The sequence below is a fragment of the Perognathus longimembris genome, chromosome 28 (assembly GCF_023159225.1).
Source record: "Perognathus longimembris pacificus isolate PPM17 chromosome 28, ASM2315922v1, whole genome shotgun sequence".
NCBI classification, from domain to species: Eukaryota; Metazoa; Chordata; class Mammalia; order Rodentia; family Heteromyidae; genus Perognathus; species Perognathus longimembris.
In genome coordinates this window covers 98980795-98995803 of record NC_063188.1, presented here as the reverse complement: position 1 = coordinate 98995803, position 15009 = coordinate 98980795, and the positions used below count along the sequence as shown (strand labels likewise).

Here is a 15009-nt window from a genome sequence, read left to right as displayed (position 1 = left end):
GCCCTTATCTGACATTAGTGTTTTGAGAAATGGTTTATGTTCAACAAGAGAACACCAAAGCTTAGCTGTGAATGCCCAGCCAGCTCCTAGCAACACCAAGGTCCAGCTAATCATACCAGGCCAGCTCCTGGGTGCCAGGCATGGACCTTCTGTTCAGACACACACGGTAAGAGAGATGAGAATTATAACAAGTATCACTTGCTAGATGGTTTTTATATTCTAGGTGCTATTTCAAGTGCATTATATAGTCTAATCTATTTAAATTGTCCATGAGGATAGTTAGTATTACTTCTACTTTCCATAAAAAAAACTGACATGAAGAGTGAAGTTATTCACCCCATCTGTGATTGCTAGTAAACAGGAGAGCAAGGTTTCAATCCAGGGGCTATAGAAAAAAATCCTTTGTTTATTGCTTATTATATTGCAATTGCTTAGCACATTGTTATTGTTTAGTATATTGTTTAATATCAATGGTTGCCTTTGAAAGGGAGTGAGTGTTCAGGAATACAGGTGATTACATTTCCTTTATTGCCTAAATTATCTACTATTAATGTGCATTGATCGTAATCAGATAACCTAATCATTTAGAAATAGTCTTGTTCTCTATTGCACTGTCTCACATGCAAAACCAAGTCTTTGGTGGTGGCAATGTTTCTGGAAATCTGAATGAAGAAAAAGTGAAAGGAGACAACCTTCCTCTGTGGGGCCTGCCTGGCTTCTCTCTCTCTCTCTCTCTCTCTCTCTCTCTCTCTCTCTCTCTCTCTCTCTCTGTGTGTGTGTGTGTGTGTGTGCGCGCACGCACGCGTGCACATGCGCGTGTCTCCCACCCTCCTCCTTTGATCCCCTCCTCACTCTTCTCCCTCTGTCCTTGACATAAACAACATTAGCTAGAATGCCCACAATGAAAAGTGGCTGAATGTTCACACTTCAGCTATTCCGTCTCTGAGGCAAACCTGGCCAGGTAGAAGCTCCCTCCAAACACACTTAAGGACATTAGGAAGGGTGCTGGGAGTAGTGAATGCTCTGTCACAAAGGAAATGACCTTTCTATGTGGGAGGACAACACGCCCACCCTGGCTGGCTGAGCAGTGCTGAGCTTCTCAGGTCTAAGATGCAGCCTAGGCTCTCAGAGAGGGCAAGCCTGCTCTTCAGCAAGCCAAAAGGCTGACATTACAAGGCCACACCTTCTAGGGAGTACAGTGAATCCGGTCGGGGGGAACCAGTTGGCAGGACAAAGATTTTAGAATAAAAAGACCTTTACCCAAATATGCAAGATTCCCAAGTAGATCTGTAGGCTGGTTTCCCTCCTCTTACTTTTGTCCTCGAGTTGGCACCAGGATGCAGTAAAAAAATAAATAAATAAAATAAAATAAAATCCCTGCTCCCTTTCCTGTGCCAAGAACGATTTAAGGCCTCTTGAGAAATGTCCACCCACTAGCTGCCACTGGCTCAGTGGAAAAGGGCTGGGCTCGCAGTATTTCCCACCGCCCCCCCCCCCCTTCCCCACACATCACCCTTCCATCGTTTCCTTTTCCAGTCCTAAAGAACCACACAGGGCATCCGCCTTGCCATTTAACACCTTGGCTGCTCAATCGTGGGTGGTTTCCCAAAGCACGTGCCCTCGCCGCCACTAGAGCTCGCCTGGCCGCTCGCTGGGGCACAAGTCAATGAGGCTTCTCCCTCCGCGATCAGCGTGAATCAGCAAAGCGCCGCCGAGCCGCGCGGCCAGCAGAAATTAAGATGCTGGGGGAAGGACACCAATGGAGTGTGGCCGAGGCTTTTCGAGCCCCTTTCAATGTGTCCTTTCGGAGGGTAGCAAAAAGAAGCGCGCGGCGGGGGAGGGGGGGGGGGAGTCCCCTAGAAGCTGCTAGATTTAGGCATCCTGGGGAGCTTTCACAAACCGAGATCCGGGCGGGGAATCGAGAGGCTAAACCGAGAAATCTCGGACCAGAGAAAAGAGTGGGAGAACCTGAGGAGCCCAGGCCGAGCAAGTCAAGTGTGGCCCAGGAATGGGCCGTGCAAGGAAGAGTTGCAGGTGTTGCTGAGGGAATGTGGAGATGGGGTGGGGGAAGGGAAAGGGGCTGTGTGTAAAAAAAAAAAAAAGGAGGATTTCCCAGCCCGCGACTTCCTGTCGCCAAACGTGCAAGTTCTCAAGTTCAGTTTGAGAAGTGGAGGGCCACTAGGCTTTGGGGAGTCTGCGATGGGAATCTCCTGAAAATCGCGTGATCCCATCCATTCCTCTCTCCCTCACAACGTCCCCCCCCCTTCTCTTTCTCCTTCTCCTCATCCTCCTCTTCTTCCTCATCCCATCCCTGTTCCATATTCCTTCCATTTGGGTTCATATTCATGTCCACACTCAGGAGTGAGCACCACAACTCCACGGATCGCGTCTCCCGGCCACTACCACCTCCTACTCCACTTCCTCTTGGCATTTAGGAAGCCAAGAGGGAGTAAGCCGAGACGTGGGATGGAGAGGCCCAGAGCTTGGAGCGCAAAGCCCCAGGACCCCCCCCCCCCACACACACACACGCACACTCCTCCAGCCCTGGTTCCCACCCCCACCCTTGCCAGACAGGGCGCCTTAGTGACCCAGACTCCCAGATCCAGCTCGCTCTGCTCGGCCGTGGACGGACCCAGGGGCTGGGAGCGCGCGAGCGCCGCGCTGAATGGTACCTGTGCGTGGCCGTTCCCGCCGCCGCCGCAGGTCTATCCCAGGCCGAAGCCGGCGCGCGCCTTCTGGGGGCGGGGGCGGGGGGGGGGAAATCTCCCGAAGGGGAGCCACCGAGGCAGCCTGCTAGCTCCTGGCTGACGCTCACACGCACACGCCCAACTTTGCCAAGCCGTCGGCGCTCTCTCCCCCCCCCCCCCCGCCCCGGGCTCCCCCGCGCCCCCTGCGGCTCGACACGCTCCGAGCCAGGCACGTCTCCAATCTATAATAATGCCTCCCATTCTCCCCCCTCCCATCCCGCTCGATCCCACACATGCACATATGTGGAGGAGAGGGTAGAGGGAGGGGGAGCAAGGGGGTTCACACCATGACACCTTGACCACTCTCCACCCCGCAGGGGCGCCCGCGCCAGCTCCACCGTGCCAGGTCCCCCAGACCTGCCAGTGACGACAGAGAAAGGAGGAGGAGGCAGAGTGGGGAGCCCGGAGCCCTGGCTAAAGGCGGTTTTACAGGGACTTGGCATTATCAGCACTTTTATTATTGGGGTACGGGGGGGGATGGGGGAGTGTATGTGTGCAGTAGAACTAGCGAGCTCCAATCGACTGTGGAGCGACCCTAAAATTAGGGCGCAGGAGAAAGATTCTCCAGTGACACATTTTTGCGTGGACTTGCTCTAGACGCACGCTGGTAGCCCAGGGTCCCACGGAAGCTGCCGTGGCGGGGTGATCTTCCACGGCTCTTACTTAAGAGGAGGCGTGATTTCCACACTTGAGCGTCTGGGCTCCCCCTCTCCACCCCCCCCCCCCGCCACCCGCCCACCCCGACACCAGCCAGGGCGCGCCACCACCTGAGCCTGGCGACAGCCTGGGCGCACGCAGTCTTTTCCACCTCAGAAGAGACTTGGCTGCAAGTGGGGTCCGCCCCACTCCCCCGACCCTCCTCCCCAGGGGAGAACTCTTTACTTTTTTGTTGATGGGAAAATCCAGGCCATTTCTTTATTTGTCTCCGGGTCTCCCCGGAGGAGGGCAAGTGGGGGGGTGGGGGAGGGAGAGGAGCGCGGCGCGGGCCAGGCCGGGGGAGGGGAGCGCACGAGGGGAGGGGACTGGGTGTAGCCTGGAATTCTCCGTCCTCGTGTTCCTGGGCTGGAGCGCAGAGTCTCCAGGCGGCCAGAGCCGCGGCCGCTCCCCGCACCACCCGCTTGATGGCCTCGGGGGTCGGGTGAGTGGGGGTCACGACGCACCGCGGGGGCTGATCCCGCTCGTGGCCGCGCTGAGAAGGGACAAGGTGGAACCCCCCTCCCAAAGGGCCGGGAGGTAGCGGGGGGGGGAGGGGCTGGGGAGGGCGCCCAGGGGAGGGCGGGGTGGGGGCGGCGCGGAGGCCGCCAAGCTGGGGGGCTCTCCAAGCGGGCGCGGCTGCGGGCTGGAGGGCGTGTCTCCAGCCCGAGGGGACCCTCCCGAGGCGCGGCGCGGGACTCCCCGATGGTGGTGCCGCGGCTCCAGGAGAGCTCAGGGTCTTGCCTCCGCCGCCGCCGTCGCCGCCGCCACCGCGGGCGCCACCACCGCCGCCGCCGCCGCCGCCGCCGCCGCCACCCGAGCCCGCGCCGAGCGTGCGCCTCGCCCTCCTCCCGCGCCCGCTCTGCTCTAGGATGCTGCGGCAGGTTCTGCACAGGGGCTTGAGGACGTGTTTCTCCCGGCTTGGCCACTTCATTGCCAGTCACCCGGTGTTCTTCGCCTCGGCACCGGTGCTCATCTCCATCCTGCTGGGCGCCAGCTTCAGCCGCTACCAGGTCGAGGAGAGCGTGGAGCACCTGCTGGCGCCCCAACACAGCCTGGCCAAGATCGAGCGCAACCTCGTCAACAGCCTCTTCCCGGTCAACCGCTCCAAGCACCGGCTCTACTCGGACCTGCAGACCCCGGGGCGCTACGGCCGGGTCATCGTCACCTCCTTCCAGAAAGCCAACATGCTGGACCAGCATCACACCGATCTGATCTTAAAGGTGAGAAGGGGGCGGGTTCGGACAGCCTCCTCGGGTGCGGTTGCCCTGGCGGGGCTCGATCTGCGCGGGGTCCCGGCTGAGAGCGCCGCCACTCCTATCCCAGGCGGTTGCTGCAGGGGCTCCCCTGCACTGCGCGCCCCTAGGCGGCCGCCCCGGGAGCCTCCCAGCCTCCGCGGTACGGAGCGTCCGGCTCCGGGCCCGGCCCTTCCCGGACCGCCTCCGCCGTCACCCCCGCAACCGCTGCAACAGTTGGGGCGGCGGCGGCCACGGTACTGTGGTCGGTGCGCTTGTTTGGGGGGTGCAGGGGGCGGGGGGGTGGGTAACTGGGCCAAGAAACAGGACGAGAGAAGACATTCCAGAAAGTGTGGCTACTTGAGAACAAAATACTATGCTCGGCGGGGCGGAGGGAAGAAGCAGAAACCCCACTTCTCGCCCCAGTTTTGTCGCCCTTCCTCTGGTCCCTCGAAATGTGTGGAGAAGGGGATGGAAGAACGGGGTAACGAGAGGGGTAGAGAAAGGTGGATGGGATGGTGAGGAAAATGCCTCCCACCTAACCAAAAGTGTGGTCCCGGCGAGGACAGGGGCTGCCGGCCGCCCTCTCCTCCCGCAGCCACGCAGCCATCGCTGTCTTGAGGGTAGGAAATGATGTTTGTCATTCGCAGTTACTTCATCTTTCACAGTAGCTCGTGTCCTCCGAAATGCGAGGGGGGGGGCACTTCGTTAGGAAAAAAAAGGGGGTGGGGAAATCCCTGGATCCACTTTTATTTGGGTGCATTGGAGCATTGCGGGGGGCGGGGGGAAGAGGGACGAGGCCAAAAGACTGAGGGGCAGAAGCTTGGCTGTATAGCCCTGAAAAGAGCAGAGGAAAGCGAGCAGCTGGTGAGAGGGTGACACTCGCAGAAACTGGTTGTACCATCCACGGGAGGTGGGAATTTTGATGTGAAAAGTGCGGTTAATGGTGAGAACTTTCAAGAAGTTCCTAAGAAAAGCAGAGGAGTGAGGATGAGACATGAGAAAGTGGAACTCATGGGAGGGCAAAAGCAAAAATAGGTGAGAATGTTCTATCTGGATCCCGAGTAGGACCTTGGGGTTTGTTTACTTCAGAGTTGCCTCTGGGGAGCTTACACAGAAAGCAGTCCCAGCTGAGCTTCTGGGGTTCTGGGATGGAAGGTACTAGTTTTCTGGAGAGCTCTGGTGCAAATCTGGTACGAGAAGCAGGTTAGGTGTCTGGTCTGCTTATTCCAAGAGGGGCTAGCTGTTAGTGAGCCAGCAAAAATCTTGCTTCCTCTTTCCCTTGCCAGGTAACCATTAATCCCTTAGAGGCAAGCTCATTTCCCTCTAGTATTTCGCTCCCTGTGTTTGTTGACATGGGATCAATCAGCAATTAGTAAAAAAAAAAAAAAAGGGAATCAGACTGAGGACTCATGAAATGAAGACCTTCCCACATTGGAGTGGCTCATGATATTTTGAATGACACACAAATCACCACACATATTCACTTATTGCAGAACCTTATGAACGTTATTCCTGAGATGTTTGCTTTTTCTCCAGATTATACTCCCAGCATCAAAGTGGGTTTCTCAATACTGTAGTTGAGCATGTTTTGACACACAAATAAATACTACTCCAAATGCTTTCCCAAGAAAACATGTAGTAGATTCATCCCAGGCTTTAAAAAAAACCTATAATTTAGCCAGTCTTGAAGACTGGAAATATCCCATTTTTGATAGATTATCTAATAAATGATATGTCTGCTTGTATTTTCCCCCCTGAGATGTTTCCATTGGCTCCCTCCCCAACAAACCATCACGCCACTGTGATGGGCAGTCACCAGTTATATTTGCTCTCAAGGTTAATGAGACATCAACAGGCACATCAGATCTGGGTGGTTTTTCTTTCCAACAGGATTCTTTCTTCCTATTTGATTTTGATCAGATAAGGACAGAAAAACATACAAAGGTTGAGACTGGAAAGAGGAAAACTGGCTTTGCCTATGGGTCTAATAGGCAACTTTAAAAGACAGTGGTCAAATCAGTGGATTATTCTAAGAGATGGAATGGTTTTTCCTGGTCTAGGTATATTGGTAAAATGAATGCCAAATCAAACAGTGGTCTAGACTAATTTCTAGCTAATGGCTCTCTGGCCAAATGAGTTCATACAGCTTATCAAAACCCATGCTTGTGAAGTACAGAGAACTGCCTTCAGTTTTAAATTATATATCTTTTTTGCTTTCTACAGCCAACCCCTATTTTTGGTATGCATAAAACAGGGGGATAGGAAAATGGACCTTCAGTAGTCATGGCAATGTAAAGTGTGGGAGTGAACACTTTTTCTCTTTTTATGCATTTAGAGACATCATGGCTTGTCCTTTACAAAAAGGTGCTAGGAGTGAAAGTCACTGCTGTTACTAGTGTTATTCTGATACCTCACTACTGGCATCAAGGATAACACCAACAGTTAACATTATTATACACAACACAGAACAGTCCCTGCCTGTGTTACTTCATTTTTAAAGTAAAATGAAACAGGCAGAGCAAGGTTTGAGGCTTTCTCCTGACTACCAAATGGCAGTAGCTAGGGGGGCTGTGGCAGGTAGTGTAAGCAAACAACATATTTTGAATCTAAACCTAGTCAATAAGATCTTGATCCTTCAGATATTAGTGTGGTTATTTGCTGATCAGAAATAGACTGAGTGGAGCAATGATTTTGAAAAACATTAAAAATGTAATCGAGAGTATCACCGGGAAAACATGTTTGAAAAATCTTACTGATCATGGTTCAAAGGTACAATTTCTCAAATTTGTCCAAGTGCTGTGATCACCATACTCTGGCCCCATAGTATATAACATTGTGCCCCGTGCTCTGAGGGGTAGTGCTGCCTAGCAATGCTTTCTTCTGAAGGCTGTTAGGCAAAAATGTCGTTTGTGCTAAAAATGGATGGAATTTGATGATGCTGGGAAAGATTCAGCCATTAATTTGTGAGCCTCTTCAAATAAATTTTGATCTTCAAAAGTCTTCATTTCACTAGAAAATTAAATTTAGCTCATTATGTCTTTTAACAGAAAAATCCATGATGTTTATCTCAGCAGATTTCAAAGTAGGGCCTCACACGTTTTATGGATATAGTTCTTCATGATCACCTAAAATGAAGTTTAAGAAGATCCCATGGATAATTCACTCATCTCAGCTACAACCAAGACAACACTTGATTTATCCCCCAGACATCCATACAGAAGGAAGAATCTGAGTTTTTATGATTACATTAAGCCTCATAGGTTATAAATATGCATATAAATACATAAATATATATAAATATAAGTATAAACATATAAGTATGTTGAAATGTCCTGGGAAACTAAAACACTCTTCCATTTTACAGATGAAACAAATCAGAAGCTAATTTGTCCATGAGTAAAAAACAAGAACAGAGCGAGGACTAGAATGCATAGGGTTTTATTTAGACTCCAATCCCAGTGCTCTTTATAATATACTACAGTCAATTACTTGAATAATTTACAAGGTGCATTGTTATCATGCTTGACAAAATTCCTATCCTATTTTTCTTAACAGCAGTGATTAGGTAATAAAGGCATTTTTTCCTTGACAGATTCTGACCAGTGACACTGAAAATCTACATATAGAAATTCCAAATACCAAAAGTGAAGCATTAAATGTGTGTAACCCGCAACAAACCGAGATAGAAAGACAATATTTTACAGGAAAAACTCATAAGAAGATTGAACATAACAGTTTTCCCGTCTGGAGTACTGTTCATTACTTGGCTCTAGATGGATTCAAGTCTAGGACATCACCCAATCCCTGGCACATAGTAGATATTCAATAAATCCTTGTTGAATAGCATTTACCTTCTCTTGTTTATTAAAATGTTCATGTGATAAGGAAAGGAAATTTTCTAGAAACTGTTTTGAAATGCGTTTTTCAAAATGGCATGTTGATTCTTACAATCTTACAGGCAGGTTCCGAGTTTCTCTTTTTCCAAAACACCATTTTCTCTTCCTTTATAACCTCTGGAGTCACATCACAACACATTTTTAGTTTTAAAATTGGGTAGGAACATTTCCGTTGTACAATGTCCTCTTCAGAAGCACCACCTAGGATGTTTAATTCCAAATGCAGGAAGGACACAGTCTCACTGAGGAGATGTTTGCTCATTCTCATTTCATTCAAATATTGAATCTCTGTTGATGTTTAAATACATTAAATACAAGTAAATTGTAAACCACATTAGTAGAATTTAACTTGGAGTTATTCAATTCTGGCTTTCCAAGAAAGACAGCGTAACTGCTATCTTATCCGTATAAAGACCCAGTAGCTAGATCCTAGTCTTTTCAAATACCCTCTGAACGGTTTTCAATCATTATGGGAATTACCATCATTCCTTCTTATATCTAAGGATCTTCAAATCCCAACCAATTTTTGAGCCTGGATGAGTTTTTACATGGGGGGAGAGGGAAAGGGGGAGGGGGAGGGGGAAAGAGGGAGGAGGTAACAAACAGTACAAGAAATGTATTCAATGCCTAACGTATGAAACTGTAACCTCTCTGTACATCACTTTGACAATAAATAAGAAGAAGAAAAAAAGCAAAGACTATGCAGTAAGGAAGGACAGCCATGGCTCAACGCATCTGAAGTATTACTATCTGTTTTTTTCACTTACTTCTGAGGTTATATTCCAAAAGGTCCATTTCTGGAGCATTTCAGAATGGCACTACTGTTACAATAAGCTTTAAGGCAGTAGCTCTCAACTGGGGTGACTGTGCATCTCCAGGGGACATTTGGCAATGCTTGCAGACATTTTTGGTTGTGATAATAATGAGCCAAGGCTGAGCTACTTGCTTCTAGTGGGTAGAGGCCAGAGATGCTGTTTAACATCCTATAATGCATTCCATAAAAGCCCTCAGCATAAAGAATTATCTGTTCCTAAATGTCAATAGTGTCATGCTAACCCTCTCCCTTATGTATTTCTTGTGTTTTTGTTAGGATTTTTTCACTGCATAAATTATGCAAAATGAGTAAAAATGCCAAGCAGAAGGTAACATCTAAAAATTTTGTAGAACTTTGGGGAAAACTATTATAACCTCTGTGGTGTTGCTGGCTTGGTCCGTTGGGCAGAAACCAGCATTACCAGTGTCATAGTCTTCCCAGAGATGTGAGACGTGGTTATCTTGTTCCCTTATAACTCAATCCTTATGGCCTAATCCTACCTGCAAAAGGAAGCAAAGAAACGAAGTACAATCTAACTGCTTGAATGGCAATGCAGCTGAACTAGAACCGGCCTTTGAGACTTGTCAGGTGGCAGTGTGCCCATTAGCAGTACACCTGAAGCCTCAATCTGTAAAGTTGCCCACTTAGGCCAAGCTTCTTCTGACAGTGTACAAACCCCCACTGTGAGTGGCAACCTGTCAAGGAGGTAGCAATTTGTTGCCTCGTTCAGCTGCTCTGCTTTTCTGAGTCGAAAAATGACAAAAGAAGAGCTTGCAACTGGGGAACGCAGAATCAAAGAATCTTAGGTTTGGACCTTAAAGGTCATCTCCACAGATGCTGATGCTGGAATCTGCTCTTAGCATCTCAGGGTGCTTTGTCTGGTGACAGATGCTATGATGTTTTGGGCAGCCCAGTCTCTTCTGTGAGTTATCCAAGTGGAAGATACTTTAAAAAAAAAAAAAAAGATTCAGTTCAAGTCTGAAAGGGCAGCATTCATGAATTTGCCCTGCCAGTCAATTGCCCTTTGCATGTCACGTTTTCAGTAGAGGAATATTAAGAAGAGACTCCAATCACTTTTCATTCTCCTCTCATTTCCTTATGAAGGCCATCCAAATAATCTAACGACAACCTCTGTGACTACTGAGCATATTCCATTTGCGTGATCTATCTCAAGTGCCCACTCCACTCATCTCATTCAGATTGGAGGAGCAATCTTTTGTGTTCTCATGCAGAATAACCAAACTTTGGTTATTCTACTGATTTGAACTTGAAATTTTAATATAAAAACATAAGAGAAAAAAAACTAATTTTTTCATGATTCCTAAAGTCTTGACAGATGTCATATTAGAGTGAGGGAAGGATGTTTACTTTTGAAGTGGACACACACACACACACACACACACACACACACACACACACACACACACCATAATATCTCAGGATTCTCCATACCTAAAAACTTTTGAGTGTTTAATTGTTAACAACTAATAAGAAATAAAAGAAGTAAAATAACAGAAAATATGTGTTTTCTACCTGAGAGATTACAGCATGCCCTGGCACAAGAGCTAGGGAAATGTGAGATGCAGCTAAGCTGATCAACTTTGACTTGGTGGGATGTGCCATCTGGTCCCTGACTTTGGGGCTCAGTATGAGCCCCAAGTGATACTGGAGATAGGCTTAAGGCAGACCTTTGAAGTCACCTGCTTGGTAGTACATCACAGCAAGCAGACCTGTCTGCAGCAGGTCTGTGTCTCTACCATGTACCCGGAAGGCCACAAAACTACTGAGGATTCCTGCCAGACTGATTTAATGACCAGCAGGGGAGGTGAGTAATCTCTAACCTTTAAAAGACAAAAGGGGGCAGAGGAAATCAACACCAGTTGTTATTTCATATGGGAAGCCCTGGATAATATGTCATAATATACCCATGTCTTCAACTTCAGAATTCCTGTTTTTGTTGTTTTTTGTTTTTTGTTTTTTGTTTTTGCCAGTCCTGGGTCTTGGACTCAGGGCCTGAGCACTGTCCCTGGCTTCTTTTTGCTCAAGGCTAGCACTCTGCCACTTGAGCCACAGCGCCACTTCTGGCCATTTTCTGTATATGTGGTGCTGGGGAATCGAACCCAGGGCCTCATGTATATGAGGCAGGCACTCTTGCCACTAGGCCATATCCCCAGCCCCGTGAGAATTCCTGTTTTGAACAAAAGGAAGCAATGAGGGAATAGAGAAGTTATTTTTATCTTTCTGCTCTCTAAGAAATCCTCCTGAGAATAAGGTTTTCTGGTATTTTAAAATATCTCCATTGTTAGGTCTTCCACTTTAAGTTGTGGGCTCAGAGTCCAGTCAAGATGAGGATATGTTTGAGTGTAAAACAGTAATCTTGGAAAGTGAAATCAGAAAATACACATAGGGGAATAGGAGCTAAACTAGGGAGTCGCAGTAAGAAGGAGCATTATCAAGCAAGTGTCTACTGTGGGTAACTAGGGCTCATTCTCACAGGGGCATTCTGGGAGACATTGTAGAATGTGTCTGAGAAATCTGCATTGTGTGAAGAAGCTCGATATTTGTTCCTGGACTCCAGCCAATGTAGCTGGGTGTAGGGGCAATAAATCACAGGCCTTTCCATATGTGAATCTTTCCCTACAACCAAAATGTTTGTTGTGTCAGGCAGAGCACTGTAGTTGCTTGCAATAAGTGATGTTGACATGTAGAAATGTGAGCTGAGAGGATTGGAGTGGGGGAACCCTAACAACATCTGTCCTAAGGGTCTTACACCCAGCCAGAGTTTGGGGATTTAGGCTTCAGTTCATAGAAGGTAGCCATCTACTCAGTAGATGGTTGTGACCTCATTTCCATGAAGTTTACCATCATGAAATAGTGAAACTGTTTAGTTATTCTTGAGTTTGATAGGAACCACTGCATTCTGGTAAAGATGGTTCCAAACAGGGCTTAGACATCACCAGGATCTATGGTTTTAGATGCTGAGCTTCCATATTTGAATGACACATAGCCAACCTCTCTTACTTATGAATACAGAAATCTGCTGGCTTCCATCACACATCTATTCTTTTCCCTAGAATGTCCTCTCTTTTCCCTTTAAGGTCAGCTCGCATGTCGCCTCCTTATGAGGCTTTCTTATATTCATGGTGTCATGGTGTCTCTCCTTGGAATCCACTTAGCTCACCCTTTCATCCCGTGTGTGTGTGTGTGTGTGTGTGTGTGTGTGTGTGTGTGTGTGTGTGTGTAATACTCTGATTTGGACTCAGCCTCAGGCTAGCTAAGCAAGTATTCTACCCCCCGAGCCATGGCCTCAATACATCCACATTCTTTAATGCTTGTATTAATTGCCGTATTGTCATGTGACAGTTTCTCTCAACACGATTGGAAACTTTCAGGGCAGAAAGACACCCGATAATGCTAAATCATTCCTAGAGCCTAGCATAATGTGTAGTGTGCAGCAAGGATTTAACAAATTGTTGCTGGTTGATTGCTTAGAGGATGGGAAATGTGCTCTCCCTCTGTATTGACTTATTTGGGCCAAAGACATTTTTGCATGGTAGCATGACCATGAGATTTCTTTAGATCTATCTTCATTTTTCATCCTTGGCAAGTCTTGGTTTCAAAGTTGTTGATAAGCATTCATTCTTTTTCCAGATCTATTGGCATTTACTTTAGATGAGGAGAAATTCTTAGAAAAGCAAAGACCTGACCATCTCTTCTGGTTTAAGTACAGTTAGGGAAGGCATGATCTTAGTCCCCACGGACAAGACCATTCCCTTGTGAGAAGGCCAAAGACACTACATTTCTCAGTAAGTATGCAGGAAATCAGCTCTCCACACTACATATGACTTCATTTGCTGGAAGTAAAGTCTCAAAACATAGGCCACACCTATGTCCAAATGTAACAATTAAATACTTTTTAAAAAGGAAGATAAGCCAAGAGCTGGTGGCTCATGCCTGGAATCCTAGCTACTTAGCAGGGTAAGATCTGAAGATCACAGTTCAAAGCCAGCCCTGGCAGGAAAGTCCATGAGACTCTTATCTCCAATTAACCACTAGAAAACTGAAAGTGGAGCTGTGGCTCAAAGTAATACAGTGTTAATCTTGAGCAAAAGAGCTCAGGGACAGCACCCAGGTTCTGAGTTCAAGCCTCATGACCGACCAAAAACAATGGGGATGGAGGATTTTTCCAATCATAGCCACAATATTCAACAGATTACAAGTTCTGATGTGATGTAGCCCTGCTCTTCTTAAGACTGAGTCTGAGAGAACCCAAAGTAACACGGGTTGGGGAAACTTTTTTCCTGACAGGAGCTTTTTGGACATTTATAACACCATTCAAAAGCCACACAGAATTATTAATACAGCTGGCTGAGGGAAGCTTATGAGAAGTGTATGAGAAACATACATGCCTGACCCATCACGATCAAATGATTTTAATTAGGGGCTTTATATTTCCCACAGGCCAGGCTTGCCACACCCTGCAGGCTAACTTGAAAAAAATACTAGTACAAAATCAGCATATTTCTGTGAGTTTCATGGAAACACTAGAATATTAAACTTTAGCTTTAAAGGTGAATACTCTTTTGCTTACTCCATAAAGTTCCCCTGCTGTCATTCATGTCACAGCCTCATCAATTCTTACAACCATCACAAGGGGGAGAATGTATCTCTGACATAGAGCTATCACTATAAACACTCAAAATATCTTTATGAAACTTATTACCTTAATGTCATGAGGTTTTATTTGTTGGCTCTTACTTTTATTCTTCTTGGTATGAAACCTAGGTAAGAGATCACATTACATAAAGATAACCTGATTGTACTTGGGCTTTTAAACTTCCACACACATCTCCTAGGCCTCTTTGTGTAAAGGATCAATTTGGATTGAGCCTTAGTTGGGATCCACAAGTCAGCATTTCTCACAAGTTCTTAGGGATTGTGGTCGTTACTGGTCAGCAAACCACACTTTTTGAGTGCCAAATTGAGCGGTGGTGGACAAACATTGGAAGTGAAGTCAAAAAACCACCTCAAGTTTCAGGTCTTTTAAGTATGTGACATTGCACAAGTCACTAACCTCCTTGAGAAGCAGGTTCCTCCTTTGCTCTGGGGGAAATGACATCTCCACACCCACTTAAGGTAAGGACACAGTGGGATAAGGTATGAGAAGATACTGTATAACCACAGCCTTCCAAAGGCTGTGTTATCATTATTACTATTTGCTTTGAAAATGACTGATATTTTCTCATAGGTGCCAGCTCTTTAGTTGTGATTATTGCCTATTAACATGTAGACATTTTTTTTTTGATCCAACAACCAACAGTTGGTGATCAATCTACATTCTCGGTACTCAGGTTGGCAGTGTGTTGGTCTTTAATGACTACGAGTCATTACAGATGACTGGATTCATCCTTTTTCGGAGCACGCAGCAGCTCCTCCTCCAGCAGCAACTTTTTAGACAAGCCAAGCTATGGGGCTGGATGCTTTGCATTCTAGCTCCTCAAGTTTGTTTTTCTGGGTTCAGAACCTGATCTTAATGCCGAACCATGTTTTGCTAACAAAAGGAGCCTTCAGTACCCCCCCCCCCAATCCAGAAGTGGAATGAACAGCTCTGGGAGGCTGTG

At 47.1% G+C, this 15009-nt stretch overlaps 1 protein-coding gene across 1 annotated transcript in view; it reads left to right on the top strand.

Moving 5' to 3' along the window:
- The first annotated feature begins 4303 nt into the window (after window positions 1-4303).
- Ptchd1 (patched domain containing 1) overlaps window positions 4304-15009 on the top strand; it is a 52373-nt gene continuing 41667 nt past the window's right edge. Inside the window, exon 1 of the mRNA XM_048336396.1 lies at window positions 4304-4663. Coding sequence (XP_048192353.1) covers window positions 4313-4663 — 351 coding nt within the window. The 5' untranslated portion in view covers window positions 4304-4312. The remainder of the gene's footprint in view (window positions 4664-15009) is intronic.